Below are 27855 nucleotides of genomic sequence, written 5' to 3'. Positions count from 1 at the left end.
TTCTCTCAATATCGTTGCTATAATATAATAATAAATGTGAAAATGGTTTCAATAAGTCTTTTATTCATTTAGGTTAATTATTAGCATGATTTCACTTGTGCTGTATTTTTCATTTGTGATAACTAACATCACCCGTTGATAATACTAAAATATGAAATGAGATGTTGATGTCCATATTCTGCAGACCCATTCAATATCCAAATATTTTTAGTAATACTAGGAAACATTTAGAGGTACTCACAATTTATTTATTCATTTTTGATATTTTAATTCTAAGCCTAGCCTGTAAGGGTTCCCAGTAAATTTTAAATGCTAAAAACATAGTATTAAAGTCATTAACATTTAAAGATCTAAAACCAGATATTTAGAAGGAATTTTGGAGAGAAAAATACAATTCCACAGGACTTGCATCCTATCAGAGAGATGAAACATTGTTTTTTTGGTCACCAAGATATTTGAAATGGTGAAGGGATAAATTATATCTTTCATATAGTCTACATGACAAAACAAGCTACAATGGCAAAAGGCTGTGTCCAAAGAATATCCAAGAGAAGATTGTGTGTGTGTGTGCGCGTGTGTGTTTTAATCGAAGGACTTTAAACATCTCTGTATGTCTTCTCTGTGTTTAAGAAAGAGGAGAGAGATGGGGATTTACAGTAGTTGGTTTTAATTAGAAAAGTACTTTATTTGAAGAGCATAATGTTATTTATTTCAACATTTTATTCCATGTTACTATAGTATTTTTTAAATGAAATGTGAAATTTGGAAATACAACCCTTTTAGAATAAACATTTTATTAAAATTTAACCTTATGCCATTTTTCCCATTAATTTGTTTAGGATCACTTTAGATTGTTTTTGTTGTTGTTGTTTGTCTGTTTTATTGTTTTGCTAGTCAACATGATCGTAAATGCTTTAGTGTAATCTAAGAAAGAAGTTGAGATAATAAGTAAGGAATTGAATTTCTAATTCATTTATGTATTTATTTATTTTTCAAAATATTTTAACATTTATTTTTGAGCAACAGAGCCAGACAGAACATGAGCAGGGGAGGAACGGAGAGAGGGAGACACAGAATCCAAAGCAAGCTTCAGGCTCTGAGTTTTCAGAACAGAGCCCGATGTGGGGCTCGAACTCACAAACTGCGAGATCATGACCTGAGCTGAAGTTGGAGGCTTAACCGACTGAGCCACCCAGGCGCCCTTATTTATTTATTTTTATTTTTTTATTAAAATACATTTTTTAGTGTTTATTTTTCAGAGAGAGAGAGAGAGACACAGAGAGAGAGAGAGAGAGAATGAGTGGGGGAGGTACAGAGAGAGAGGGAGACACAGAACCCAAAGCAGGCTCCAGGCTCTGAACTGTCAGCACAGAGCCTGATGTGGGGCTTAAACTCACAAACCATGAGATCATGCCCTGAGTTGAAGTCACCCACTTAATGGACTGAGCCACCCAGTTGCCCCTATTTATTTTTATTGTTTTTAAGTTTATTTATTTTGAGAGAAAGAGAGCAAGAGGGAGAGAGCACATATGTACGGGGGTGGGGGGTGGGGCGTGGGGCGGCAGGCAGAGAGAAAATCCCAAGCAGTCTCTGAGCTGTCAGTGCAAAGCCCCACACAGAGCTTGCTCTCACGAACCATGAGATTATGACCTGAACCGAAATCAAGAGTCAGACGCTTAACTGACTGAGCTACCCAGGCATCTCTAATTCTTTTAAATTTATCCCTTTAACAAAAAATAAAAAGCCCCAAATTTTCCTTTGTTTCATTGTTAGTGGATTCTTGTACTGTGATGCTCTGCTATCAGGGGTGCTGTAAAGTGTGTGTGTGTGTGTGTGTGTGTGTGTGTGTGTGTGTGTGTCTCTGAAGGGGCTGAGAGCAGGGGCAATGAGTGTGCTTTGGAGTCAGGCAGAGCTGAATGGAAATTCCAGCCTGTCCCATGTTGTTGTGGGTCTTTTGGCAATATATGAACATTGCTTTCTTCTTCTGTGGGTCAATACGTGATAGTCATTATTTTGGCAGATGTGATTTGAATACGCCAGGCTTTTGGGATGTTTAATTACTTCATTCAACTTGAATTTAGTTAGCACAGGTCTGTGGCTCTGTTCCTCTTCTTTACCTGCCTGCATTCTAAGGTGCAGGAGAGAAGGGTCAACCTGAGTGGGTAAATGTGACTGATCTTGTAGGTTAGGTAGCTACCACTGTTTGAGAACACCTTTGTCAAAACAAGGAATGACACATGTTTCTTAGAGTTTATCAAATTACTTTTATGTAACACACATTTGCTGTTTTTAATGATATATTTTGTGTTTGACTTGATTTCTGATATTATGCCTTATACTGGTGTACAAATGGCAAAAGATAAGCAGAGTGAGATATCATTATTGAGAAACCATGGAGATCCAGGTAGAGAGTAGTTTTCATTTGGTGAGATGTCCCACATACTCATAGTTGGGACAGCCTAGGATATGGGACCCGGAGACTGGTGTTAGGATCTTGGACTAAATGAGAATAAAAGCAGAAACCAGGAAGCTGGTGCCAGGAGAGGTTGAAACAGTTAACCCATTTAGTTGAGGAACAGCATTCAGGTTATATTAGAACCAGGAAACACAGCTTTTTAAACTCAAGTCTAAAATGTGTATGAAGACAATCAAGTGAGAGATGTTGACAGACTGGGATAGCACACATAGGTTCCTGCTGGTAACCTTACCAAATTGTACAGCTATCAGTCTCCTTCTGAGGTTGACTCAGACCCACAAGCAGGTCTGGCAAAGCAGGTAGCTCTCACCTAAACTGTAGTGTGGCACCTAGGCCAAGAGACTCATTCAGGACTAAGTTAAGAAGCAGGTAAACACTGTCAGAGTAGACTATGCTTTATTTTCAAGGTTGACTTCTAGATTCTTGATCAGTGAGGGATTCAGATACCTCCCCAATTAGCAAACTGTACCTGCTTTCTTTCCCAGACTGTGCTGAAGCTGCCCAAGTAGACAGGATTGTCTGGTGCCAACCAGATAGTCTGGAGATATCACTCCTGGGCATGGTCAGTGTCAATACCTCCCTCTGGGCTGCAGTGCCTTGGAATGCTGTTGGATGTCTGTGAGGCTGGCCACCCTGCCCTGAGGCTTAACAGTAATCAGAATAGGAGAAGGTGGTAGTGTAAATAAGACCGCAGTCCCCCTTGCTTGTGTACGTGGGCTTAAAAAATCCCTGATAACCTCTTGCTCTGCAAAATCCCACATGAGCATTCTTTACTTTTGAGTGCAGACTAGTTAAGATTTAAGATGTTTGCTGTTTTCATCAAATAGTATCAGACAGTACAGAGAAGTCTCTTGGTTCCTGATTCTCATTGCATCAAAAATCTAGAGATGACCATATCTTTGCAAAGTAAGAAAACTGAATTCATATCAAAGTTATGAGATGACCAACAGTATACCTAAGGAATTGTTAGTGAAACAACACTTTGTAAATTTGCTAGGGGGTGGGGATTAGCCAATGCGTGGATTGTTCTCTTTTAATTCTAGAGTTTACCAAACTTTATTTGGCTTATTCCTTATGACTTACTACTATTGCTTGTTTTTTTCTCTTGGAATAAGCTCAAGTGCTTTTTATAGCATTATAAAATATAATTGCTACTTATTGAATTATTTAATTAACACCAATACCTTGTATTTGCTACATGTTTTATATTTTAAAATATTTCATGTTGTGTATTTGATTGCCATAAATTATGGATTTCATAATTGCCAGGATAAATCTGCATATGGATTATTAACTATATTCTACAGATAGGGAAATTGAGATCCTTTGGATAAAGAACTTGTTCAAAGTTATATAGCTGCTAATTTAAGCAGAGGCATGGACTGAAATACAGATTTCTTACCTCCACACATTTCAAATTGTTAGAAATTCTGAGCCTGGGAATTATACTCTCTCAGAATCTCCTTCTATTCTTAAGCTTTTTGTGCAGTTTTTACTGTTTTCTTCTATTCTCTTGTTACTTTCTCATCATAGCATTCTTGGATATTTTTTGTATCTGTTCTTGAGTGGGTTGCCCACCACTTGATATACTGACTTGTGCTCTAATATCTGTGTGAGAAACAGCGATTTTTACATTCTATAATTCTGCTTTGGAATTTACCTCTACCTAATCTCTGCAGTTGACTCTTCTTATCTTACCCTACTCAGAGAAGGATTTGCCTTATTGGATCTGGCCATTTATCCCTCTAATCTAATATCAGTTTCCAGCAAGATCCTGACAAACCATTTCAGAGGAAAGTAATGCACTCTCCCTGACTAGGAATTAGGAAACAAAACCCTTGCTGTGACTCTGCATTTAGACTGTGAGCAAGTTATTTAGTTTCTTTCTTTTCGTGTGTGATTTCAATAGATTATTAGAAACTGCAACTTCAGGTTGTCTATTTGTTGGATATTTAATGTTTAGACCTTTGATACATCAGCTTCATTATTTATGCCACATGGAATACTAGATAAAATACTTTTTTAAAAGTTCTGAATTCACAACAAACATCATTGTGGACTGATTAAATAATCATTTAAATATGGTTTGTGTTACATAATATATATACTTCACATTGGCTTTCTACTGTGCCTTAACATGACTCTGAATCAAATTATATGAATTCTTATCTTTCAGTCCTGGACTTGAGTTTCATTGCAGAATCACAACTAAATCAGCAAGTATTTGAATACTTACTTCTCTAGAGTTGCATCACCATTAGCTGTGGAGTTTTTAAGAGAATGTATATTCCAGGGCTTTATTCTAGAGAAAAATGGCTTTTCAAAATGGAAAGTGGGAACCTTTATTTAAGAAACTTCCTAGGTCATTCTGATGTCTAGTAAGGGTGGAAACTATTTTTTTAAGTTTATTTGTTTATTTTGAGAGAGAGCACATGCATGTGTATGAGTGTAGGAGGCAGACAGAAAGAGGGAGAGAGAGAATCCCAAACAATCTCCATGCTGTCAGCACAGAGCCCAATGTGAGGCTTGAACTCATGAGCCATGAGATCATGACCTGAGCCAAAATCCATAGTCGGATGCTTAACTGAGCCACCCAGGTGCCACTGGAAGCTGTTTTTCAAGATTAGGGAGTGGGAGTGCTTCAGAAGTAAGCAAAGTGTTTTAGACAAGGCTCACTTATTCAACAGACATGCCCTGCCCTGCATGAATGCCCTCAGTGTATCCATCATTGTTGGGAATGAAGCATACAATTGGACAGCTTCTGTCTGGAGATGCTTGCATTGTAGTGAGAATTACCTCAACAACTCCTTAATGGTGTGTAAATTACAGTAGGGAAACATACAATCTTATGATACTAAAGAAGAGGGTCCTAATTCAGCCCTGGTAAGACTTGTATGAGAGATGGGAGGAGGTTTAGAAAGGTGGCCTTGGGGAATGATACTTGAACATTCTGCCCAGGGAGTAGTCTGAGTCTGTCATTTTGACAATGAAAAATAGAGCAGAGAAATAAGGGTAAGGGGATGGTGTGGTGAAAGCAGCCTTTATGGGGTGGTGGTCTAGAAGCAGGACAAAGGACTTGGAAGCAGGAAGCTCCCATACTGTGTGAGGAGGTAAAAAGAACTTGCAGCAGGGTGACGGTAGTTGAAGAGAGGAAGGTAAGATAAGGAAACATCAGTGGACTTTGATGTATGACCGGATATGGAAATGCAGAGGAGAAATGGGTCAAAGGTCTCCGTACTGATGTCAGGCTGGTGGTACCCCTGACTGAATACAAGGGTTGTAGAATAGAGCTAGTTGAACAGAGGATGATTAATTCCTTCATCTCCTTGGTCTGTGCATTTGCCCTGATGTTTAGTAGAATGCCTATACTCAGTGGATGCCTTAGGTAAAATATTGGTTTGGCAAAAAAATAAAATTAAGAATAAAAAAATATATATTGGTTTGGCTGCATCTACTGTGACCTATAAAAGATGGAAAGTTCATTTCCCTCTATACAGAAATGTCTGGGCAGGTAGAGTCACTTGATTCCACTAGGTTGTCCAGAGATTGATTTCCAAGCTCCTTTGTGGCTTCACTTCTCCTAGGGTATATTATGGTTGAAGATGGCTTATTTCCATAATTCTGCCTTAAAACAGAATTCAAGAAGAAAATAGGAAGTAGAGAGCAAAGAGATTCCTTTTTAAAAATATATTTATTTTTGAGAGAGAGAGAAAGAGATAGAGCATGCATGGGGGAGGGGCAGAGAAAGAAGGAGACACAGAATCTGAAGCAGTCTCCAGCTCTGAGCTGTCAGCACAGAGCTCAACACAGGGCTTGAACTCACAAGCCAGGATATCATGCCCTGAGCAGAAGTCAAATGCTTAACTGACTGAGCCACCCAAGAGCCCCACGAGATTCCTTTTTAACGCAGTGCCCTATTGTTCTCTGCATTGCCTTGGCCACATGGCTATACCTAGGTATAAAGTAGGCTGTGAAAAATGCTGTGTTAGCTGGCCAGCCATGTAATCACTAAAACTCAGAAGTTCTATTGCTAAATAATCAAGAGGATTTTGTGGCATAAGTTCTTAAACATGGGACCTGCGGACAAAGAATCCAGGGAAATAATTGGAGAAATAACCATCCAAATACGCTGCAAAATATTGTTTCCTGAGGCAGGAAGAGAAACATGACATATTCCGGAAATGATAAAAAATTAAGGAAGACAAAAATAAAAGATGCTGGGACCAAGCCAAGAGTATGAGGGGAGAGAGCTGACTATTGGACAGAACAAAAATTTCAGCTAAGATGTGTAGCTTGCCAACATTAGGCTCCATTTAGAGCCTCAGATAAGATGGGCTAGTCTACAAAAGGAATCTGGTCTGTTGCAGAGGGACATTGTTTAGAACACATTTAGTAAAGGAAAGGTTCTGTTGAAAGTATGGAAATATGTTCAAGAAACTGCCTGGTTGTGTGTGAGGGAAGATATTATGCTGGCCTATTTACTAACTACTATTTCAGTGGGGAAATTGACACTTGAAAACAGATCAGACAAGTTCTGTAAGCACTAAAAAAAACCCACAAAAAACAAACAAAAAACCCCAAAACACCAAAACTTTAATTTCTATAAATAGCTTCATTTAGGTTAGATTTTTTAATAATCAACCAGTAGTATACACTACAATTGGAAGGTTCATATCCATTCTAAAAGGAAAGGATTTTGAATATGCGGTGTTACAGTTTTCTGGAGTATTGTGTGGTGGAAAGAAGAATCTTCCTAAACTCATTCAGGGGCCTCATATTCTGGCATCTGGGTCATGTCATTCCCTCAAAGTATACTTTTGACCTGTTTTGCTTACACTATCTAATAGGGAACAAATCTGGCATGTGGTGTTTTGTTTTTGTTTCTGTTTTTGTTTTAACTGACCTGGAAGTGAGGCTTATTCAATAGCCAAGGAACCTTTGACACAGATGTTATCTTTAGCTCCCTTTATTTTTGAACTTGGTAAAAAAGAAATCTAGGTCCAAGCTAAATGGGTTTAGTAATTTGTCTGAACTTGTTAGATCTTATTGATCAGTGCTGCCCAATAGAAATATAATGCAAGGCACGTATACAATTTTCAATTTTCTAGTAGCCATATTAAAAAAAAAAAACATAGCGAGAGGGGTGCCTAGGTGGCTCAGTCATTAAGCATCAGACTCTTGGTCCGGGCTTAGTTCTTGATCTCAGGGTCATGAGTTTAAGTCCTGCGTTGGGCTCCACACTGGGCCTCCTTAAAAAAAAAAAGTGTAGAGAGATAGGCAAAATGAAAATTAAAACAAACAAACTTTCAAGTACCCAACTAGCTATAAGAGCTAGTTCAATAATTCAGTATTGGATAGTATGGTTCTGGAGAATTCATCAATCATTTTTGTTCTCTGCTTATTCTAATGTTGACATGAATGTGTTGATTGCAAGTCTATCATTAAGGAGTTCATTAAGGATTTGTCCTTAATTTTAAGTGTGGGAGTTATACTGGGCACGAATGCTAATAATAATGTTTAGTGAATTAATATTCCATTGCTTTACTTTTTGACTTGGATGTCTTTTTTTAAGTTTATTTATTTATTTTGGGAGTGAAAGAGTGAGCAGGGGAGGGGTGGAGAAAGAAAGGGAGAGAGAGAGAATCCCAAGCAGGCTCTGTGCTATCAGCACGTGGGGCTCCATCCCATGAACCATGAGGTCATGACCTTAGCCAAAATCAAGAGTCAGATGCTTAACCAACTGAGCCACTAAGGTGCCCCTCACCTTGGATGTCTTAAAAGTAAAACAGCTATTACTTTACCAGCAACATGGGTTTTTCAACTGTGCCCAGGATGATGTGGGCAGAGGCAGAAAAATAAAATGATCTTCATCTGGGGACCACTGAGATCCTACATTCTCACGGATAGTTATGGCTTCTGTCTTTACCCTGAAGTTTCAGGGGAAAATATGGCAAATTATGAGTAGATTTTGGGTCAAAGTCTTCTTATCATTCTGGCCTTACTTTCCCAGTGCTTTAGTCCAGTCAGGCTGCTGTAACAGAATATCATAGACTTGTGGCTAATGAGCAACAGAGATTTATTTCTCACAGTTCTGCAGTCTGGGAAGTCCAAGATCAAGGCACTGGCAGATTCATTATTTGGGATGGAGCCCTCTTCCTGACAGCCATCTTTCTGCTGCGACTCCACTAGGCAGAAGGGATGAAGGGTCTCTTTGAGTCCTCTTTTATAAGGGCATGAATCCCATTTATGAGAGTTCTACTCTTATGACCTAATCACCACCCTCAGGCTCCACATCCAAATACTATCACATGATCTACAGGCTTCCACATATGTTTTGGGGTACACAAACAGTCTGTAGCACCTAAGTACTGTCCTTTGTCCTGGGGCAGGGCTTTGCCCAAGCATACTTACTTCAAGCTGTCCTAGTGAAGGACCAGTTTTTAAATCCCCAAACCATTATGTTTTGATACTTTTGTAAAATACATTATATATGAATTACTACAGAAATGAAATTAGAAAAGCCCAAAGAGTTTGGTAAGTTCTTTATAGATTTTGGATACTAGCTAGCCCTTTGTCCAATATGTTATTTGCAAATATCTTTTCCCATTCCGTTGGTTGCCTTTTAGTTTTGTTGATTGTTTCCTTTGCAGTGCAGAAGCTTTTTATCTTTAAGAGGTCGCAATAGTTCATTTTGCTTTTAATTCCCTTGCCTTTGGAGATGTGTCGAGTAAGAAATTGCTGCGACTGAGGTTGGAGAGGTTTTTTCCTGCTTTCTCCTTTAGGGTTTTGATGGTTTCCTGTCTCACATTCAGGTCCTGCATCCATTTTGAGTTTATTTTTGTGAATGGTGTAAGAAAGTGGTCTAGTTTCAATCTTCTGCATGTTGCTGTCCAATTTTCCCAGCACCATTTGTTAACAAGACTGTCTTTTTTTCATTGGATATTCTTTCCTGCTTTGTCAAAGATTAGTTGGCCAGACTTTTGTGGGTCTAGTTCTGGGGTTTCTATTCTCTTCCATTGGTCTATGTGTCTGTTTTTGTGCCAATACTATGCTGTCTTGATGATTACAGCTTTGTAGTAGAGGCTAAAGTCTGGGATTGTGATGCATCCTGCTTTGGTTTTCTTCTTCAATATTACTTTGGCTACTCGGGGTCTTTATGGTTCCATACAATTTTTAGGATTGCTTGTTCTAGCTTTGAGAAGAATGCTGGTGCAATTTTGATTGGGATTCTAAAGAGGACACTCAGATGGCCAACAGGCACATGAAAAGATGCTCAATGTCACTCCTCATCAGGGAAATACAAGTCAAAACCACACTCAGATACCAGTCTCATGCCAGTCAGAGTGGCTAAAATGAACAAATCAGGAGACTATGGATGCTGGAGAGGATGTGGAGAAACGGGAACCCTCTTGCACTGTTGGTGGGAATGCAAATTGGTGCAGCCACTCTGGAAAACAGTGTGGAGGTTCCTCAAAAAATTAAAAATAGATCTACCCTATGACCCAGCAGTGGCACTGCTAGGAATTTACCCAAGGGATACAGGAGTGCTGATGCATAGGGGCACTTGTACCCCAATGTTTATAGCAGCATTTTCAACAATAGCCAAATTATGGAAAGAGCCTAAATGTCCATCAACTGATGAATGGATAAAGAAATTGTGGTTTATGTACACAATGGAATACTATGTGGCAGTGAGAAAGAATGAAATATGGCCTTTTGTAGCAACATGGATGGAACTGGAAAGTGTTATGCTAAGTGAAATAAGTCATACAGAGAAAGACGGATACCATGTTTTCACTCTTATGTGGATCCTGAGAAACTTAACATAAGACCATGGGGGATGGGAAGGAAAAAAAAAGTTAGAGAGGGAGGGAGCCAAACCATAAGAGACTCCTAAAAGCTGAGAACAATCTGAGGGTTGATGGGGGGGGTGGTGCAAGAGAGGGGGGGGTGGGTGATGGGTATTGAGGAGGGCACCTGTTGTGATGAGCACTGGGTGTTGTATGGAAACCAACCTGACAATAAATTTCATATTAAAAAAAAAGCCCAAAGAAAGACATAAAAAAATCTAGATTCAATTGATAGAACATCACTCCATAATATGGCTGTAAAATTTCTAGTACGTATTTCTATTCGTATACGTATTTCTATACGTATTTCTTTCTTACTGGGCAGGTAACACACAGGACTTGGCGGTAGCCTGGGATCTCGATTTGAGTAGCACTGCTTTATATCTGCCATAATCCTCCTGTCAACCTGTTTATCAAGTGTGCCCTCTATTTTTCAGATCTGGACATGAGGCTCAAAGTGATTTAGTAAGATGCCCAAGGATGTGCCAGTGATGGAGCTGGAATGCTGACCCAGAGTTGCAGCTTACCCACAATGTTCTTTGTTAGAATTAGGGAAAGCTATCCCTTCCCTTGGGCTGGCTGGCTCCCCTCCCTCACCCTGTAAGCTTTGTGGAGCACAGCCTGAACAATGTACAGTATGGTCCTATCAGACTCACCTGTGCTCTCCCTGCCTCCTTTTGCCAGGAGAGAAGGGTAGGCGAGTGGGCAGTGGGAAGAAGAGATAAAGGGGAGACTAAGACTTCTCTCTGTCATTTTATCGCACATTTTCACAGAACGGTGGTTCAAGTTGAGAAAGAAAACAAAACTCAAGTTAGTGAAAATGGGTGGTTTTCAGAATTTCTCATTGCAAGTCATGCTCAACCTTAGGCTTTTAGTGTACCTATTAATTTGATTACTGGATCCTGGGACACTGCCATCTTTAGAAATTTCCATACAGTCAGCCAGGTAATGGGGGTTCAAGATAACACAGAAACATTAATGTTTAACAATCTACAAAAATGTTTGTGAACACATCCTTGTTATCTTTGCTGCTTCTATCGTCATACTTCAAGTTTCCAGTACTGGCTTACTTTATAACTTAATGAAGAAACTAAAAAAAAAAAAAAAATGTGGACAGCGGAAGTGGACCAATGATATCCGCTGATACAATAATCATTCAGGCCAAAACTTAATTAATAATTTAAAACACATTTCTAGTTATGCAGCCTAGTTATATTAACTCTACTAGGATTCTGAAAGTTTGACTGGGGCTTTGTTCTCTTCCCATGACCTAATATTGCACCTGGTCAGAGCAGACGTGCCATTGGTCATTTAGAATGCTAAGGAAGAGGATTAATGGAGAGGTCTTTTGATGCCACTGGAAAACTACTCTGAACTAATAAAGGTCTGGATTTCCTAGGAAATTAAATGAAAGGAAGAGATTTTTAATTCTCCTACACACTTAAACTGAGTAATGAAAAGTTGACAGATATTGTATTTTTGAGAAACTACTTATTAAATTTATTTATTTTGAGAGAGAGAGAGAGAGTGAACAGTGGAAGGGCACAGAGAGGGAGAGAGAGAATCCAAGCAGGCTCTGCACTGTCAGCAGAGAGCCCAATGCGGGGCTCGGACTCACAAACCAAGAGATCATGACCTGAGCTGAAACCAAGAGTCGGACACTTAACTGACTGAGTCACCCAGGTGGCCCGAGAAACCATTTAAAATGCTTTCCTAAGTAGGCTCCTGGGTGGCTCAGTCAGTTGAAGTCTGATTCTTGGTTTCAGCTCATGTCATGATCTCACAGTTTCATGTGTTCAAGTCCCGTGTCAGGCTCTGTGCAGGCAGTGCAAAGCCTGCTTGGGATTCTGTCTCCCTCTCTCTCTGCTCCTCCCCCGCTCACCCTCTCTCTCTCAAAATAAATAAATAAACTTAAAAAAATAATAAAATAAAATGCTTTCCTAAGTATTTAAACTTCTTATAGCTATTACTATTGTAGTGACTACACTATTTGCTAGGTTTATTCCTAAGAGTGTCAAGTACATTATGCTGAGTACTCACTGCAGCTTTTTGAAGTCGATGGTGCCGTTATTTTTTTAGATGAGGGAACTGAAATGTTACAATGTTGGAGTAGCTTTTTCAGAAAGCCCTTCCTGGAACTAATCTGCATGAGAATCAGAATAGGCATTTTAAAAAATATTTTAGGTAATTAATGTGCATATTAAAGTTTGAGAAATGCCACATTATTTTCCAGAGTCCCATGTTCATAGCCTCTACACAGTCCTGCCTCCCAGGGTAATCTAAGATAAAAACTTTTCTTAAGAATATTAGCTGTGGGTTGCCTGGGTGGTTCAGTCAGTTGAGTGTCCATCTCTTGGTTTTGGCTCAGGTCATGATCCCAGGTTGTGGGATTGAACCTGTTTTGGGCCCCATGCCAAGCACAGAGTCTGCCTGAGTTTCTTTCTCTCTCCCCCCCACTCTTCTCCCCTGCTCATGTGCACTCTCTCTCTCTCTCAAAAAAAATATTAACTGATTCTGATGTGAATTTAGATAGATTCAAAATAATCCTTCTCTGGCTATATGTTCTAACTTTGTGGGTCTAAATCTATTAATTCTGCATCTTCCATTTTTCAGCTAAGTTTTCTGAGACCATCTTCTAAGAGTTCACTATCTTCTCCATTGCACCTGTGGTCACTGGATTCTAAGAACATTCTAGTTTGATAGTTTCAGGTTCTTGTTATCCAGGTGGCTTTAAAAAAAAAAGATACATAAAGACTATGGTTTGTAATAAAAAGGTTGGGTCACCCTAGGGAACTGTAGAACCGATCCTTTTGGACATCTGTTCTCTCCTGTGTGTATGCCTTCTAGAATATGATGGATAATTATTATTCCTACCTGTAATCTTAGGCATTTAAATGTAAAATACAGCTTGTAGTAAGTTTGTTTGAATTGTAACAAAAAGCAAGTGCACAGTCTATGTGATATTTTATTTTGCTTTTTAATTGAAGTATAGTTGACACAGTGTTACATTAATTTCAGGTGTACAACATAGTGACTCAACATCTTTATATGTTATACTATGCTCACCACAAGCATAGCTACCGTCTGTCTCTATACATCACTGTTATAGTATCATTGACTATATTCTTTATTCTATACCTTTTATTCTCATGATTTATTCATTCCGTAACAAGAAGACTGTATCTCCCACTTCTCTTCTGTATCCCAATCTTCCACCTTCTTTCTCTCTGAGAATCAATAGTTTGTTCTCTGTGTTTATGAGTCTATTTCTATATTTGTTTGTTCACTTGTTTTCTTTTTTAGATTCCATATATAAGTGAGATTATATGGTATTTTTCTTTCTCTTAGTTCACCTAGAATAATCCCCTATAGGTCCATCCATGTTGTCAAAAATGGCAAGATCTCATTCTTTTTAATGGCTGAGTAATATTCCATTAAATGTATACACATCTGTTGGTAGACACTTGGATTGCTTCCTTATCTTGGCTATTGTAAGCAATGCTGCAATAAACATTGGGGTGCATATGTCTCTTCAAATTGGTGTTTTCATCTCCTTTGGGTAAATACCTAGTAGTTGAATTACTAGATCATGTGGTATTCCTATTTTTAATTTTTTAAGTAAGCTCAATACTGTTTTCCACAGTGACTGCACCAATTTACATTCTCACCAACAGTGCATATGAGTTCTGTTTTCTTCATATCCCCACCAGCACTTGTTATTTCTTGTCTTTTGTATACTAGCCATTCTGACAGGTGCGAGGTGATATCTCATTGTGGTTTTGATTTGCATTTTTTTGATTATCAGTGATGTTGAACATCTTTTCATGTATCTCTTGACCATCTGGGTGTCCTCTCTGGAAAAAATATCTATTTAGGTTTCCTGCCCATTTCTTTTTTTCTTTTTTTTTTTTTTTAACGTTTATTAAGACAGAGACAGGGCATGAGTGGGGAAGGGATGGAGAGAGGGAAAAAGAGAATCCGAAGCAGGCTCCAGGCTCCGAGCTGTCAGCACAGAGACAAATGCAGGGTTCAAACTCACGAACCATGAGATCATGAACTGAGCCGAAGTTGGACGCTTAACAGATTGAGCCACCCAGGTGCCCCCCTGCACACTCCCCCAACATTTCTTAATCAGATGATGATGATGATGATGATGATGATGAGTGTTGAGTCATATAAATTCTTTATATATTTTGGATATTAGCCCCTTATTGGATATGCCATTTGCCCATATCTTCTACAATTCAGTACATTGTCTTTTCATTTTATTGATGATTTCCTTTATATGCAAAAGCTTTTTATTTTGGTGCAGTTCCAATAGTTTATTTTTGCTTTTGTTTCCCTTGCCAGAGAAGACATTTCTAGAAAAATGTTGCTAGGGCCCGTGTGAAAGAGATTACTGCCTATGTTGTTTTTCTAGGAGCTTTATAGTTTCAGGTTTCACATGTATGTGTTTAATACACTTTGAGTTTATTTTTGTCTATGGTGTAAGAAAGTTGTCCAGCTTCATTCTTTTGCATGTAGCTGTCCAGTTTTCCTGGCACCATTTATTGAAGGGACTATCTTTCCCCATTGTCTATGCTTGCCTCCTTTATTATAGATTAATTGACCATACGATTTTGGGTTTGTTTCTAGGTTTTCTATTTTGTTCCACTGATCTTTGTGTCTGTTTTAGTGTCAGTACCATACTGTTTTGGTTATTATAGCTTTGTAGTATGTCTTGAAACCTGGAGATTGTGATATCTCCAGTTTTGTTTTTCTTTTTCAAGATTGGTTTGGCTACTCAGGGTCTTTTGTGATTTCATGCTAATTTTAGGATTACTTGTTCTGGTTCTGTGAGAAATTCTATTGGTATTTTGATAGGGATTGCATTGAATCTGTAGATTGCTTTAGGTTATGGGCATTTTAACAATATTAATTCTTCCAGTCTATACTCTGAAAACGACAAAAAAATTAGTGAAAGAAATTGAAGATGACACAAACAAATAAAGGATATTCTTTGCTCATGGACTGAAAGTCTATATGACCTTTCAAAAGACTAACCTGTAGGGACACCTGGGTGGCTCCGTCAGTTAAGCCTCTGACTTCGGCTCAGGTCATGATCTTACAGTCCGTGACTTCCAGCCCTGTGTTGGGCTCTGTGCTGACAGCTCAGAGCCTGGAGCCTCTTTCAGATTCTGCCTCTCTCTCTCTCTCTCTCTCTCTCTCTCTCTCTCTCTCTCTCTGCAACTGCCCCACTCACACTCTCTCTCTCTCTCTCTCTCTCTGTATCTCAAGAATAAATAAACATTAAAAAATTAAAAAAAAAGACTAACCTGTAAACATGAGCCACTCAGGTTTAAAAAGCAAGGGAATGACATGCAAATATCAGCATTCTTAGAGATGGTACTTGGAAATCAGTTTGAAGAATGGACAGGAAGCAGTGAGAGTCATCAGTGATTCTAGAATCACTTAAAAGGTTTTTTGAAGTACATGTTTATGAAAATCTGATGCCCAGATTTTCAGGTGTGCAACCTAGTGATTGTTGTGATGAGCATGCCTGCTGGTCCAGGGAACACACTTTGAGAACTATCGTACTAGATTTGGGAGACTACTTCAAAAATTTTTGCACTGATCTATGTGAGATATAACATAGATATAAATGCTGACAATAGAGTTGACGAGGAAGGGTTGGTTCCAAAGATATGAAAGGAGTTATGATTGACAGGACTTGTTAAGAGCCCAGAGTATACAGATGAAGTAGAGGTAAGTGTCTAGATTGATTTCTAGATTTCTAACTTTAGTAGGTAGATGGAAAATGGTGGTACCTTTATCGCAACATATGGAATAAAAGAGGAGATAGAATGGTTTGGGGGTGGAACTGATGATGAGTTTGGTTTTAAACATATCCAATGGAAATTTATGTGCAGATATCTGTTAGGAAAGTGGAATAGTATAAAATTGGGGATACAGTTACAAGAATGAAGTTATAAGTGCGGGCAGGTACATCTCTAGAAGAGAAATCATAGGTATAAAGTGAACAGAATAAAGTGCTAAGAACAGAACTGTGAAGTATGCCAGTATTTAAGGTGAAATCAGAATAATTCACCTTGAAAAGGTCTGAGAAGGGCTGGCAGGAGCCATGGAGTATTTCCGATGAGGTTGTGATCAGGCTGTCAGCACTGCAGTGAGGTCAACTGACATATGGATTCAAATGCACTTAATTTCGTCAGAGTATCATGGATGGGACCCAGATTGCATTTACCTGAAGTTAGAAAGTGTTTTTGAGGACAGAATACATGCCTTTTGTTTTTCTGATATTATGTTTCTGTTCACTTCCGAAGAAGATTACACTATTGATGGAAATACTTGGGGGTGTGAGTGGATTCACACTCAAGTTCTAAGCTAATACTTTAGCTGCAAATTAATAAAATGTTTAGAGAAGAAATTGAGAATCAAAATCAGGTCATGATCTTACGGTTCGTGACTTCGAGCCCTGCATCAGGCTCTGGGCTGACAGCTCGGAGCCTGGTGCCTGCTTCAGATTCTGTGTCTCCTTCTCTCTCTGATCTTCTCCCACTCTCACTCTGTCTCTATCTCTCAAAAATAAATAAATATTAAAAAGAGAATAATATATGTGTGTGTACATATGTGCATAGACATACATATATATTCTTTTGAGGAAGCACTGTCTCTTGTGGGGTATTATTCCTTTCTACAGAAAGCTTTCAGAAGTGAGGGTTGTGTGGTTGGTCCTCTGAAAGTGTTTTGTTTTATTCCTCACCCCCATCCCTGCTGGGGAACCAAGAATGCTATTATTGCTATTAAGAATATTGTTTTACTTTGTGACTCTGTGTGACAGCTGGTCATGATTATTTTATTAGTTTACTGATTGGCCCAACTTAAACCAAAAAGAAAGACAAGGTCAGCAAATGTGATAGCTGTTAGGGCAGCTGTCACTTCTGGTAATCTGACCATAACCTTTTTTTCCCTTTTCCTCCAGTGTTTTTCTAAGCAGATTTATAACAAAACCAAGAGAGTAAATAGAAATTTTTGCCCTCCACAAGATCAGGACCTGGGATAATGGTTTCATAATCAGGATTTATCAGTGGTGTCTGGAAAACATATTTTAAATGTATATGTCCAATAACAATGTGCCCACCTTTATTTTGGGAAAACTTCTTGTGAGGTGTGCAGATTGACTGACTCTTTAGGACTCCCTAGAAAGCCAGATTAGAGACTGAGCAGACATAGCCCTTTGGATTTGCTTCTTGTATTCCTCTATTAATTAGTTGGAAAGTTCTCCACAAAATGTGGGCCAAATGCAGAACATGAGGGACTGCCAGTAAAGCAGTGAGCTTTCTAAAAGACGAGAATCAAAGCACAGTTTCTATTTTGGCCTCAAATGGGTCTGATCAAATGGATTTTCTGTGTATAGATTTTATCTTTCACTTGTTGACCAGTGTTTCAAGGCCCGGCAGTACAAAAGGAACACTTCAAATCTCAGGCTGCAAATTATCAAATGTGTAATTGTTTTTTCACAGAGATGAAACTAATCTTCTAAACTATTAGAAATTTTACTTGTTGACAGATCCCATTCTTAAAAGACTAGTAAACAGCATGCTATTGAGGCTTATGGGTGAATATGGTGGATTTGAAGGTATAAGTCATAAAACACAAAAGTTCAAATCAGTTTTGAATACTTTAGTAATGCAGTAACGTAATGACTTTAAGTTACGTGTTTTTCACTTAGGATTAAAAATAACATGTAGTAAAGCATATCATTGGAGTTCAAATTAACATTTCCCTCTTTTCCTTTCTTTGAGCAGGTGGTCAAGTTATTAAGCAACAAAAGGTCACAAGCAGTTGGAATATTAATGTCTAGCCTTCACTTAGATATGAAAGATATACAACATGGTAAGTATAAAACTGAAGATTCAGCTTTTGAATACCCGATTTTGGGCAGAAGGATGTGATATTTTGGTGGTGAAGTTATTTAGAGTATTTAGAGTTATATTGAGATTAGTATGAATGCTACCGATCTTTCTTCCATGATCGTCTCTGGAAGGGCTACTCGTACCTTGGCTTTTGTGTTGTTTCTGTATCTTGCTAAAAGCCTAATTCTCATGTGACCTATTTAGTATGCATTAATAAAATTTGATTTTTGATTCATCATAAATAGTGGTCTCACTGTGCCCTGTAACTAATTAGACTTTATCTGAGGTATTTACTTCTGGATGCCATTCTCAAAGAGTGACTGATAAACAGGATAATAATGAGGTAGGTCTCAGCCACTGAAAATAGCTAGAGATAGTGTATTGGAGAGAGAAATATATTGGGACTTGAGTCTCAAGTGTTTGATGAGCTAACATAAATTTTTTAAAAGGTTGGCTTCAACCAGTGTAGGAGTTACATGGATGCTTGTTTTGATTGTTGTTGTTTTAAGAATGTTTTTATGATTAGAGATGTCAAACAGTAGACTGGATTGCCATGTATAGTAATTAAAACTGAAAAGTGTTCAAGAGGTTGAATGATCATTTGTCACAGATGTCTATAAATCATTGGATGGACAAGGGGGCATGTTCTCTTAGTCTTCCTCTGAGATATGATGAGTTGGTGAAAGAATTGCTAAAGCAAATTTATTATTTATAAATTTTTAGGGTGGAAAGCTGCCCCTCTTCTTTCAATTATTTGGGATGACTGTACGTAAACCTGTGGGTTTTTCTATGCATAGTTATTTTTTCTAATAACCATCAAAGATGGTTTCAAATGATTCTTGCCCACTTATATTATTGTTAGTGATCCATATACATGGAAGCAGTAATATCATGACCTTTTGTTATTTCTTTTATGTCGTTTTAATTTATATCTTTACCCAGGCTTATAAAATATTTTCTGTGTTTGGAGTCAGGGTGATTTTAACATTTTCTAAGTGGCTGTAGTGTCAATATTTTAAATATTTGAATCATAGCCTATAATTAACAGCCATTCCTATTCCATATCTTCCTATCACATTTATGCTAAGAGATGTTGCCCAAGGTGAATAAAGGAATTAAATTTATATTCAGAACGATCCATAAGCTGTCCAGAGCCTTAGAATAGATTTAAAGCAGATTGACTCATCCAATGGCATGCCAGTTTACCTAGTAAAGAAATATGGCTTCAAGTAGAACACAGACTCTATAAATCATGGAAACATTCAACTGGCTTTCTAGCTTACCCCTTTATGAATGCGGATTCTATTTGTTAGCTTTAAAATATCTTGTGGAATCATTCATAAATAGTACAAGCCTGGTATGTCCTGTCAACTGATGAGTAACTCTTAATCATAATTTAAGTTTTTATTAAACTGTTTTGATGGTGAGGAGGCTTCCTCAAACTGAAGCATTGGGGGTAGTAGTCATAGAACAGGACACCAAGGCTGGCGCCGAGAAGTACTTGGCGTTTCTCAAGCTGGCAGATGTAGCCCAGTTAAGTCATAGAATGAAATCTGAAAATAATGATATGGTCCTTTCCTTCAGTCAAATATTCAATCCGGGCTGAGTTAATAATGAGAACCTTATGAACAAAGGAGTCCGCCTAACATCTGCGTCTGTGGTAACGCCAGTGAGAGTTCATTGAAAATTTGCTAGCTTAACATGCAACGCTAACAATAACATGGCATGAACGTCAGTAGTTGAAGGGTCACACAGAATTATGCATAAACTTTATCCTATTAGGATGTGAAGTGATTGCTTGAATCACTTTGAAACCCTGCACATGGTTTTCTAAAAAAAACAGCCGCCTTAGAATTTAAGTCTGAAGAAGCAAGTGGTGTGCCTTTCAGTGAATAAAGTCCTGTTCTGTCTCAGTATGGTGTCTGGGACCATGATTTACATGTGTGAATCACTTGTGGCCTCTAGAATAAACTTGACTTCTATCAGGATATGCCTCCACTGAGAAATCCACAGAAGCGTAAACATCATTGATTTCGGTTGTAGAAGCAGCCACAGAATTTATCCAGACCTCCAGTGTCATCTTATAGAAGAGCAAACTAAGATCGTTTGGTGGTCAGGTTTCTTTTTCGATGTCACAAAGCATGTTAATGGAACAGGCTGAACTTGTACCCAGCCTTCTTCACTCGCTGGTCCTGTTCTTTTCATTCATATGAGCTGCTCCTTCAAGATTGTCCTTTTTCTACAAACAGCATCGGTATCTTGAAAACAAAGTATATGTAATATTGTAAAAAGCAGCAGGAATTATTTTCTCTCTTTCCCTTCTCCCTCACCGAAACTCTAGGAAAGGTTAGAGTTGAGCTTACTTTGTAATGCTTCTATTTTTAAAGTGCTGTGTAAGAGTAATTAATGTGGAAGGTTTAGATTAGGGGTGCCAAACATCTAATCGTGGTCTTGCCTCTACATCCACTAAGCACCACATCCTGCTCAGACTCAAAGGGAGGTAAAGGTAGGTTTTTTTCTACAATGGCACACATAGAGTCCTCAGTGTTAAATAGAGTCAAAGGGCAGAGAGGAGAGAAGGGATCTGTTTCTTGACTAAGTTTACTAATATGGCATTACAAGTGAGACAGTCCCAAATGATTAACTGTGTGTGTGTGTGTGTGTGTGTGTGTGTGTGTGTGTGTGCGCGCGCGCGCATGCACATGTGCACACAAATGTTGCAGTGAAGACCTGAGTTGTTCTAATACAGTTGTAAATGTGTCTGGTAACTTCTAAGCTATCCTGTACATTACAGCAGTTTTACAGTGGAAAGGGTGAAACTGTGGTGTGCCACCTCTGAAGAAAAAAAAAAAAAAGACCACTCCAATGGTTTAGAATAATTTAAAGTCTAGGATGAATGTACTTTTTAGAACGGATTTTCCTTTCTTTTCTAGGGCCTTAGGGTCACTATGGGTTTAGGATTTCCTTAAATCAAGCTCAAGGGATCCCCTGAGGCAATGCTAACTGCTTATCCACTGCATAGTTGGTTTCCTTTGGAGTCCCAGTTTATTGTCAGATGGGTCTAGTATCTGTGCTTTGGGTGGACCCTGAGCTTTGATATCTGGCTTTTGGCTCCATTAGGCTGTCAACAGAAAGTGCAGATTTGTTGGGATAGGGCTAAAGCACTTTATGAACTGGCTCATTTTCTTATATACTCTTGTTTAGCATGATAATTCCTATCTTGACTGATTTTTGATGCTTTTAAACAATTTTATAAATATATTTTATCCAGCATTTTAAATTGTTCTCATGGGAGGATTGATTCAAATCATCTAGCCCATTATTTTCAGAAGTTGGTATTATGAGAGTGTCCTCCAGCTCTGTAGTTGAGTTTTGTTAAAAGAGACTGAAGTTTCTATACAGCATTCCATCCATATTTTGGGAGTCAGTGTGGTATTCGCAGCTCCGGGTCCATTTTAGTGGGAAACAGTAGCTGCAGGGCAATTTCAAGTTTCATAAGGCTCAGTTTTACCCCACCCCGTCTCACTATGAGGCAGAATATCCACATAATTTACCATCCAAACCTGGATACCTGTGAGAGTGCAAGCGGGTGCTGTGACCAATACTGCCTGTGCAGCAGGTACAAATGGGAAATTTTTCAGGAACATCAGGAGTAGGGCAACTCTACTATCAGATCAAATGGAAATGAATTTCTGATCTAATTCTCCTTCATATACATGTATTTGTAAAACAACTATCTATTGGCTAGGGAACTTCAGTTCACGGTGTGGAAAGCCTGCTTTGTAAACCTGAGATTGTCCAGCTGTGTGTCCTTTTGGTACTCTCATCAATACTTTGTCTGAAAGGTTTGCTCCAGATTGATGCAAACACCTCCCAGAGGCAGGAATCTGTTAGCCTTATATTCTGTACCTGGCAACTAGAAATCTAACTCAGCCAATGTCTGGACCCAAGACCATTTAGAGACTAAGCTTCAGGCAGCGTCCTTAAAGATCCGGGCTGTAGACTTACTCCACTAAGTTTTCATGCTCTGTCTGTGGGCAGGGTGGAGTAGAGCATGTCTAAGAGATTTTAGCTAACCTGCATGTCTTATATTCTTTTAGTTTCACCAGTGAAGGCCCATTTCAGATATTAGAATGTTAACCAGCAAAGCCTCAGTTACTGATCTACATAGGGATAGATGAGGAGCTTGTGATAACTGACTCTGAAGTATGGCCTTTCTAAGATGTATTTAATCATCCCACCCCTAGAAAATAAGTGTTGCTAATCTTTCAGGATTGGGCAGCCCGAAGTACTAATTAATGGCCCTCGTTCCCTTCTTCCTTTTAACGTCTGTGCTATCTAAAGCCAACTAGTATTATGAGCCCATGGGCAACAAATACTAAATTATGTCCTTGTTGAAATGTCTATCCTCTTTAAATCTGGTTTATCAAAATCATGTGTCTTGATATTAAATAAGATAACTATGCAAACCACCTGGCAAATAAAATCATGTTGACTTTTATTCTTTGGTCTCTAAGCCTAAAGGTGGCTTTTTCAAACACTTTTAAAAATGCAGTTAAGGATACCTTACAAGGACGATAACATGCTTTTAGCTTTAAATTCCAGTGAAGTCTATCTGTTAATTTCTGATTTCTTATTGGAACCTGCTTCATGTTGCTGTTCTTTTGATCTTCTGTCATTGTCCTCCTTCAAAGGAGATCAGAGTTGTTAGAAGCCTTATCCTGATAACTGTTGTAAGGCAAATATCGAAATAAGCTGTATCAAATGAATGTTTTGGTTTCCAGTGCAAATAAAATTTATGCTTATACTATATTGTGTAGTCTAGTAAGTACACAGTAGTATTTTATTTTTAAAAATCATGTATACATCTTAATTAAAAAATACTTTATGGCGGAAAAATACTAACCCATCATCTGAGTTTTCAGTGGGTTATAATCACTGAGCACAGATCACCATAATAAATATAATAATAATGCAAAATTTGAAATATTGTGAGAATTATCAAAATGTGACACAGTGACACAAAGCGAGCAAGTGCTGTTGGAAAAATGGCACCAATGTACTTGCTCCTAGCAGCATTTCCACAAACCTTCAACTTTTAAAAAAAACGCAGTATCTGCCAAGTCAATAAGGCTAAGTACAATAAAATGAGGTAAGCCTGTAGCTGTGTAAAGTGGTCCAGAAAAGGGAGTTATAACTGTTCATTATACAATGGAGGGAATAGAGACTTCTAGATTAAGCTTGCCTGGGGCTTCACCTTAATAGGATCAGAATGGGTGTCCAGTTCCTTTGGCTTCTACTTCACTGCCCTCTGCAGTGTCTTAGCTTGTTTCAGAACGAGGACCTGTGTTACCTAATAAAATGAGAATATGCAACATATGCAAAAAGGGAACTGGCCAAAGCACTTTGGGCCCTCACTTGTTTTTGAGTTACTAAAGTTCTAGAAAATATATTTAGCAAATTTTGTTTATTCCTTTAAGTGTCATTTCATACATATTCCTCAGTTTATTGGGTCTCTTCCTTAGAGAATGAAGCAGATTTTTTTTTTTTTTCACAGCTATGAATTAACGGAGGAAAAATACTTTAGAGGGAGTTATTAATGGAGTTGCTTGTTCATGATTGAACCAAGCAAAGATAAACAAATTTGCTCTAGAAAAACAACCTGGGCTGAACTTATTGATGAATGAAAGCAGGTTGTGATTACTTGTAAAAAGCTTGTGACACATAGATCATGGAACTTTCCAGTTTACTGATGCTCAGAGAGTATATAGGGAAATACGCTCTATCTCCCTAGTTCAGTCCTTGCTTTCATTTTGTACTCACACTCTAAGCATATTTCTTTATTCCTTGTGTCTGTATTTCCCCGCGTTTTTCCCTTTACTTTCACGTGTAGACTAGCATTGATTAAGAGCATGATTCTAGGGCCGAGCTGCTTGGATTTTATTTGGGACAGAATGTATTTCTCCCCCCAGCCCCCAATTCATATGTTCAAAGCCCTAATCCCCAGTGTGACTGTACTGACAGTGGGGCCTTTGGGAGATAATCAGGTTAGGTGAGCTCATGAGGGTGGCTCCCATGATGGGATTAACATCCTTTAAGAAGAAGAACCGAGGCCACAGTCTCTGCAAACTAGGAAGAGGGTCCTTACCAGTTCAAGCCTCCAGAACTGGGAGAACTTAATTCCTTTCTAAACCACTCAATCTGTGATATTTGTTAGCGGCACCACCTGACAGACTTGGTAAAGATTCTGGGTAAGACAGATTTGAATCCCAGTGCTGCCACTGGTTAGCTGAGTAAACCAGGGTGATTTTCCTCATATCTCTATACCTCAGTCTCCTCATTTTAGAAAGGGCGACTAAATGAATTATTTCCTGTAAACACACACACATTAAATGGTCAATATTCTGTCCTCACCTTTCTGCATTTCTTAGAAAAGGGGTTCGTTTATAGGCTTTGGAGATGTTTGAACTCAGAATCTGGCCAACCAGTGAGGAGGGAGAACTTAAGAGATTTTATTCCTTCTCCTGTTATTGAGAACATGTCCTGCTACAAGCCTTTACCATGAGACAACAGAGGTAGTGGAATACAGAAGCTGCACCTGATGACCTTTGAGAGCAAGATGAGAGAGCAGGAGTGGGAGTCTAAGTTCAAGGGGTGCATAACTAACGCAGACTTGATTCTTCCGGAGCTTGGGTTTTCCATCAGTATTACTAAAATATTGAATATTAGTACTGAGCTGTGTCCATTTCTGTTTTCTGGATGGAGAGAAATACGAGAATTATTTATATTAGCAGCTCCTAGAAGGTGAGCATGGACACATCCTCGGACTGTACTTTGTCTGCGAGGAGAGCAATTTGTTTTGGAAATTTAAAAGGCTGGGGTCTCCCCTGGCTGTGTGGTTTCTAAATCATTGTCTCTGTGCAGCGTGCCAACCATATTCCTCACGGACCACTGTTGGCTGTGGGTGGCTTGTGAGGGTAGCGGGGGAAGGCAGTTTGACTTGGTTGCTAAACCGAGTTTTGGTAAGAAGCAGGAGTAGAATCTTAAGTGGAGACACAGACACATGCTTCTGTTTCTTGCTTTGACATATTATTTAACTGACGGTTACACTGGTTTCTAGCAATGAATGTAAAGTATAAAAACACTTCTTTAAAACCTAGAGATACCCTTTCTTACCTATGAGAACTTATGGTAACTCTTCCCGTGTATTTTGATAGCCTACACACATAGCAGCTTTTTCACCCTTTCGGGCTGCCACTGAATACCGTTTTTTTTAATGAAATTTTCTACCAAATGAGTTGTCGATTACAAACTCCCGGTCCGTTTAGTAGAGTTTCTGATTTCATTCTTTGAGACACAAGCTTTTTCACTTGTCTATTAATTACCAGAAGAAAGTTCATCCATAATCATTTATTTATTTTTGTAATATTCTCAAAACCTGGGTTCAGTATGGGCAATGTTGTTTTTTTTTTCCTGGCAGGTTTTCCAGTGTCTGGCTTCTTTGTGAAACTCAAGTTTACAAGGCTCACTTAGAAATTGCTTCATGCCCCCTTTTTTACCTTTATTTTAAGTGTTTTCCTCACATAGGATATAGAGTTTTAAGTCCTGTTTATTATATTTATTGGGACATTAAAAATCTAGTAAATGCTACTGGGAAGTTTAGTGAATGGTTTTCATTGAAATGTAAAGTCAATTAGAATTAGAAATTTGAGAAGAAAGTGGGCTCCATCCAGTGAGCTGTGTAACCTTTTCATCAATTGTAGCCTTGTCGCAGAGAAAAATACATGTGAGATGGGTCCACTTTCATTAAAACCTACTTTTAGAAATTTAATATAAGAATATGTTTTAAAAATTCATTACCTAGAGTTTGTTATAAGAAGAAAGACCTCCTAAATCATTTTAAGTCACACATAGATTATTAAATCAAGGGAAAATGAATTATAAGTTTTTATTACAGCCTCAGAAAAAACCTGGGTTGTACTTAGCTTATATTTTTTATGACATTGTTCCACAATTGGGCTTTTTGATTATGCTTTTATGGGAAGGAGAAACACAATACTTGAGGCTGTTCTGAAACTGTGAGCTTTGATGTGGGTATTCTTTTCCTTCATTGCACTTAGTATTTGATTATGTATTGGTGTTTGTGTGTTTGTTTTTTCTGCCCGCCTCCACCACCTCCCAACCCTCCCTCCCACATAAGCTCCATGAAGCCTGCAGATACAGCCCACTGCAGCTCAGCTCAGGATGTTTGCCCATATAATGCTCCATCTGCTCTTCACAATCATCGGGTGATTGTTAAAGGAATTGCCCAGGACCAAATGGGGGGGTGCGTGGAGGTGGAGCCCAGATTTGAGCGCAGACACTGAGTGCATAATTAATCACACCAACTTTGACCCTTGACCCACTGTGTGTTAAAGGTGCAGTTTTTGCAAAAATATTCCGTTTGCACAGTCCTTGAGAGGGGTGGGGATTTGGACTACTATTTGGGGAAAGGGAAACCCCCTTTTGATAACTGGAATCCCGTGTGTACTTTAAAATTGACTTATTTAAAATTCTATGTGTTTTGACACGTGCTTTTTCAGCACCCCAAAGCGGCCATCCTTAAGATGCTTTCTGGTCTTTATCCTGTCAGATGAACTGAGCATCTGAGAGTACTAGAGATGAGGAAAGTAAAGAGCGATTGGCACTTTCCACATTTCCCTTAGGAGCTACCTGTGTCCTATTCCTACTAGGTACATTCCAGCAATAAACTCATGGTTATTCCCCGTAAGCGCTGTGTGCTGAGACATTGGGTAAAATGGTTTAAAAAGTTATGTAATGTGATGTTGTCTTTGAGCATGACTACAGTAATGATATTTCATGCTGATGACTATCTTACCTCCCTCCTCACAATCAAACATGAATACAAGAATACTACTTCCCTAGAAGCAGTTTTCATCCAAATACTTCTGAATATGCTATAAAATTTATTAAACAGTTTCAAACAATTATTATTTACATGTGATCAAGAAATCAAATAGTACAGGAGCGCTTGCAATGGAAAACAACTCGGAATTCCCCATATGGACTTTGTCACTTCCGTGATAGATTGTAAAGCCATGATTTCTTCTTGCTTGAGCCACTGTGGAATAATCCCAGCCTCCTTCAAGTAAATGGTGGAATTTAGGAGGATGCTTGTCTGTTGTTGTTACTGAACAGTATGAAGTCCTTATGAATTAAATTGTTGTGAAGAGAATTCTAAATTGAACATGATGTTTAAATAGATTATCTGCTAATTTTCTTTTAATTCTAAAATTTATGGTTCTAAGTTTTGGGATGTACAATTGCTGATAATAATAATAGCCAGCATGCAAAGTCATTGCTGTAGGGTTTGCAATGACTCTGTGAGGTAGGTGATGTTATTATCCCCAGCTCAGGGCCAAAAAACTGAGGCAGAGAGGCAAAAGAAAGTTAAGCAGCAGGTGTGTGTGTGGGGGGGGGGGGCGGGCTGTGGTTTAATCATAGGTGGTCTGGTTGCAAAGTCTGTGCTCTGAAGCCCTGTGCCGTACTTCCTAAGAAGTCTCAAGTGTTAGGAATTGTATCGGTGACTTAAGCTGGAGAAAATGGCACATGA

The 27855-nt window shown here is 38.6% G+C and overlaps 1 protein-coding gene across 1 annotated transcript in view; it reads left to right on the top strand.

Annotated features, from left to right (window-relative positions):
* Nucleotides 1–27855, top strand: part of FMN2 (formin 2) — a 393365-nt gene that overhangs the window by 172529 nt on the left and 192981 nt on the right. The window contains exon 8 of the mRNA XM_047841608.1: nucleotides 18135–18222. Coding sequence (XP_047697564.1) covers nucleotides 18135–18222 — 88 coding nt within the window. The remainder of the gene's footprint in view (nucleotides 1–18134; nucleotides 18223–27855) is intronic.

This window comes from Prionailurus viverrinus, chromosome F1 (assembly GCF_022837055.1).
Source record: "Prionailurus viverrinus isolate Anna chromosome F1, UM_Priviv_1.0, whole genome shotgun sequence".
NCBI classification, from domain to species: domain Eukaryota; kingdom Metazoa; phylum Chordata; class Mammalia; order Carnivora; family Felidae; genus Prionailurus; species Prionailurus viverrinus.
The sequence above is the reverse complement of the archived record's forward strand: the minus strand, read 5'-3'. Positions and strand labels throughout refer to the sequence as shown.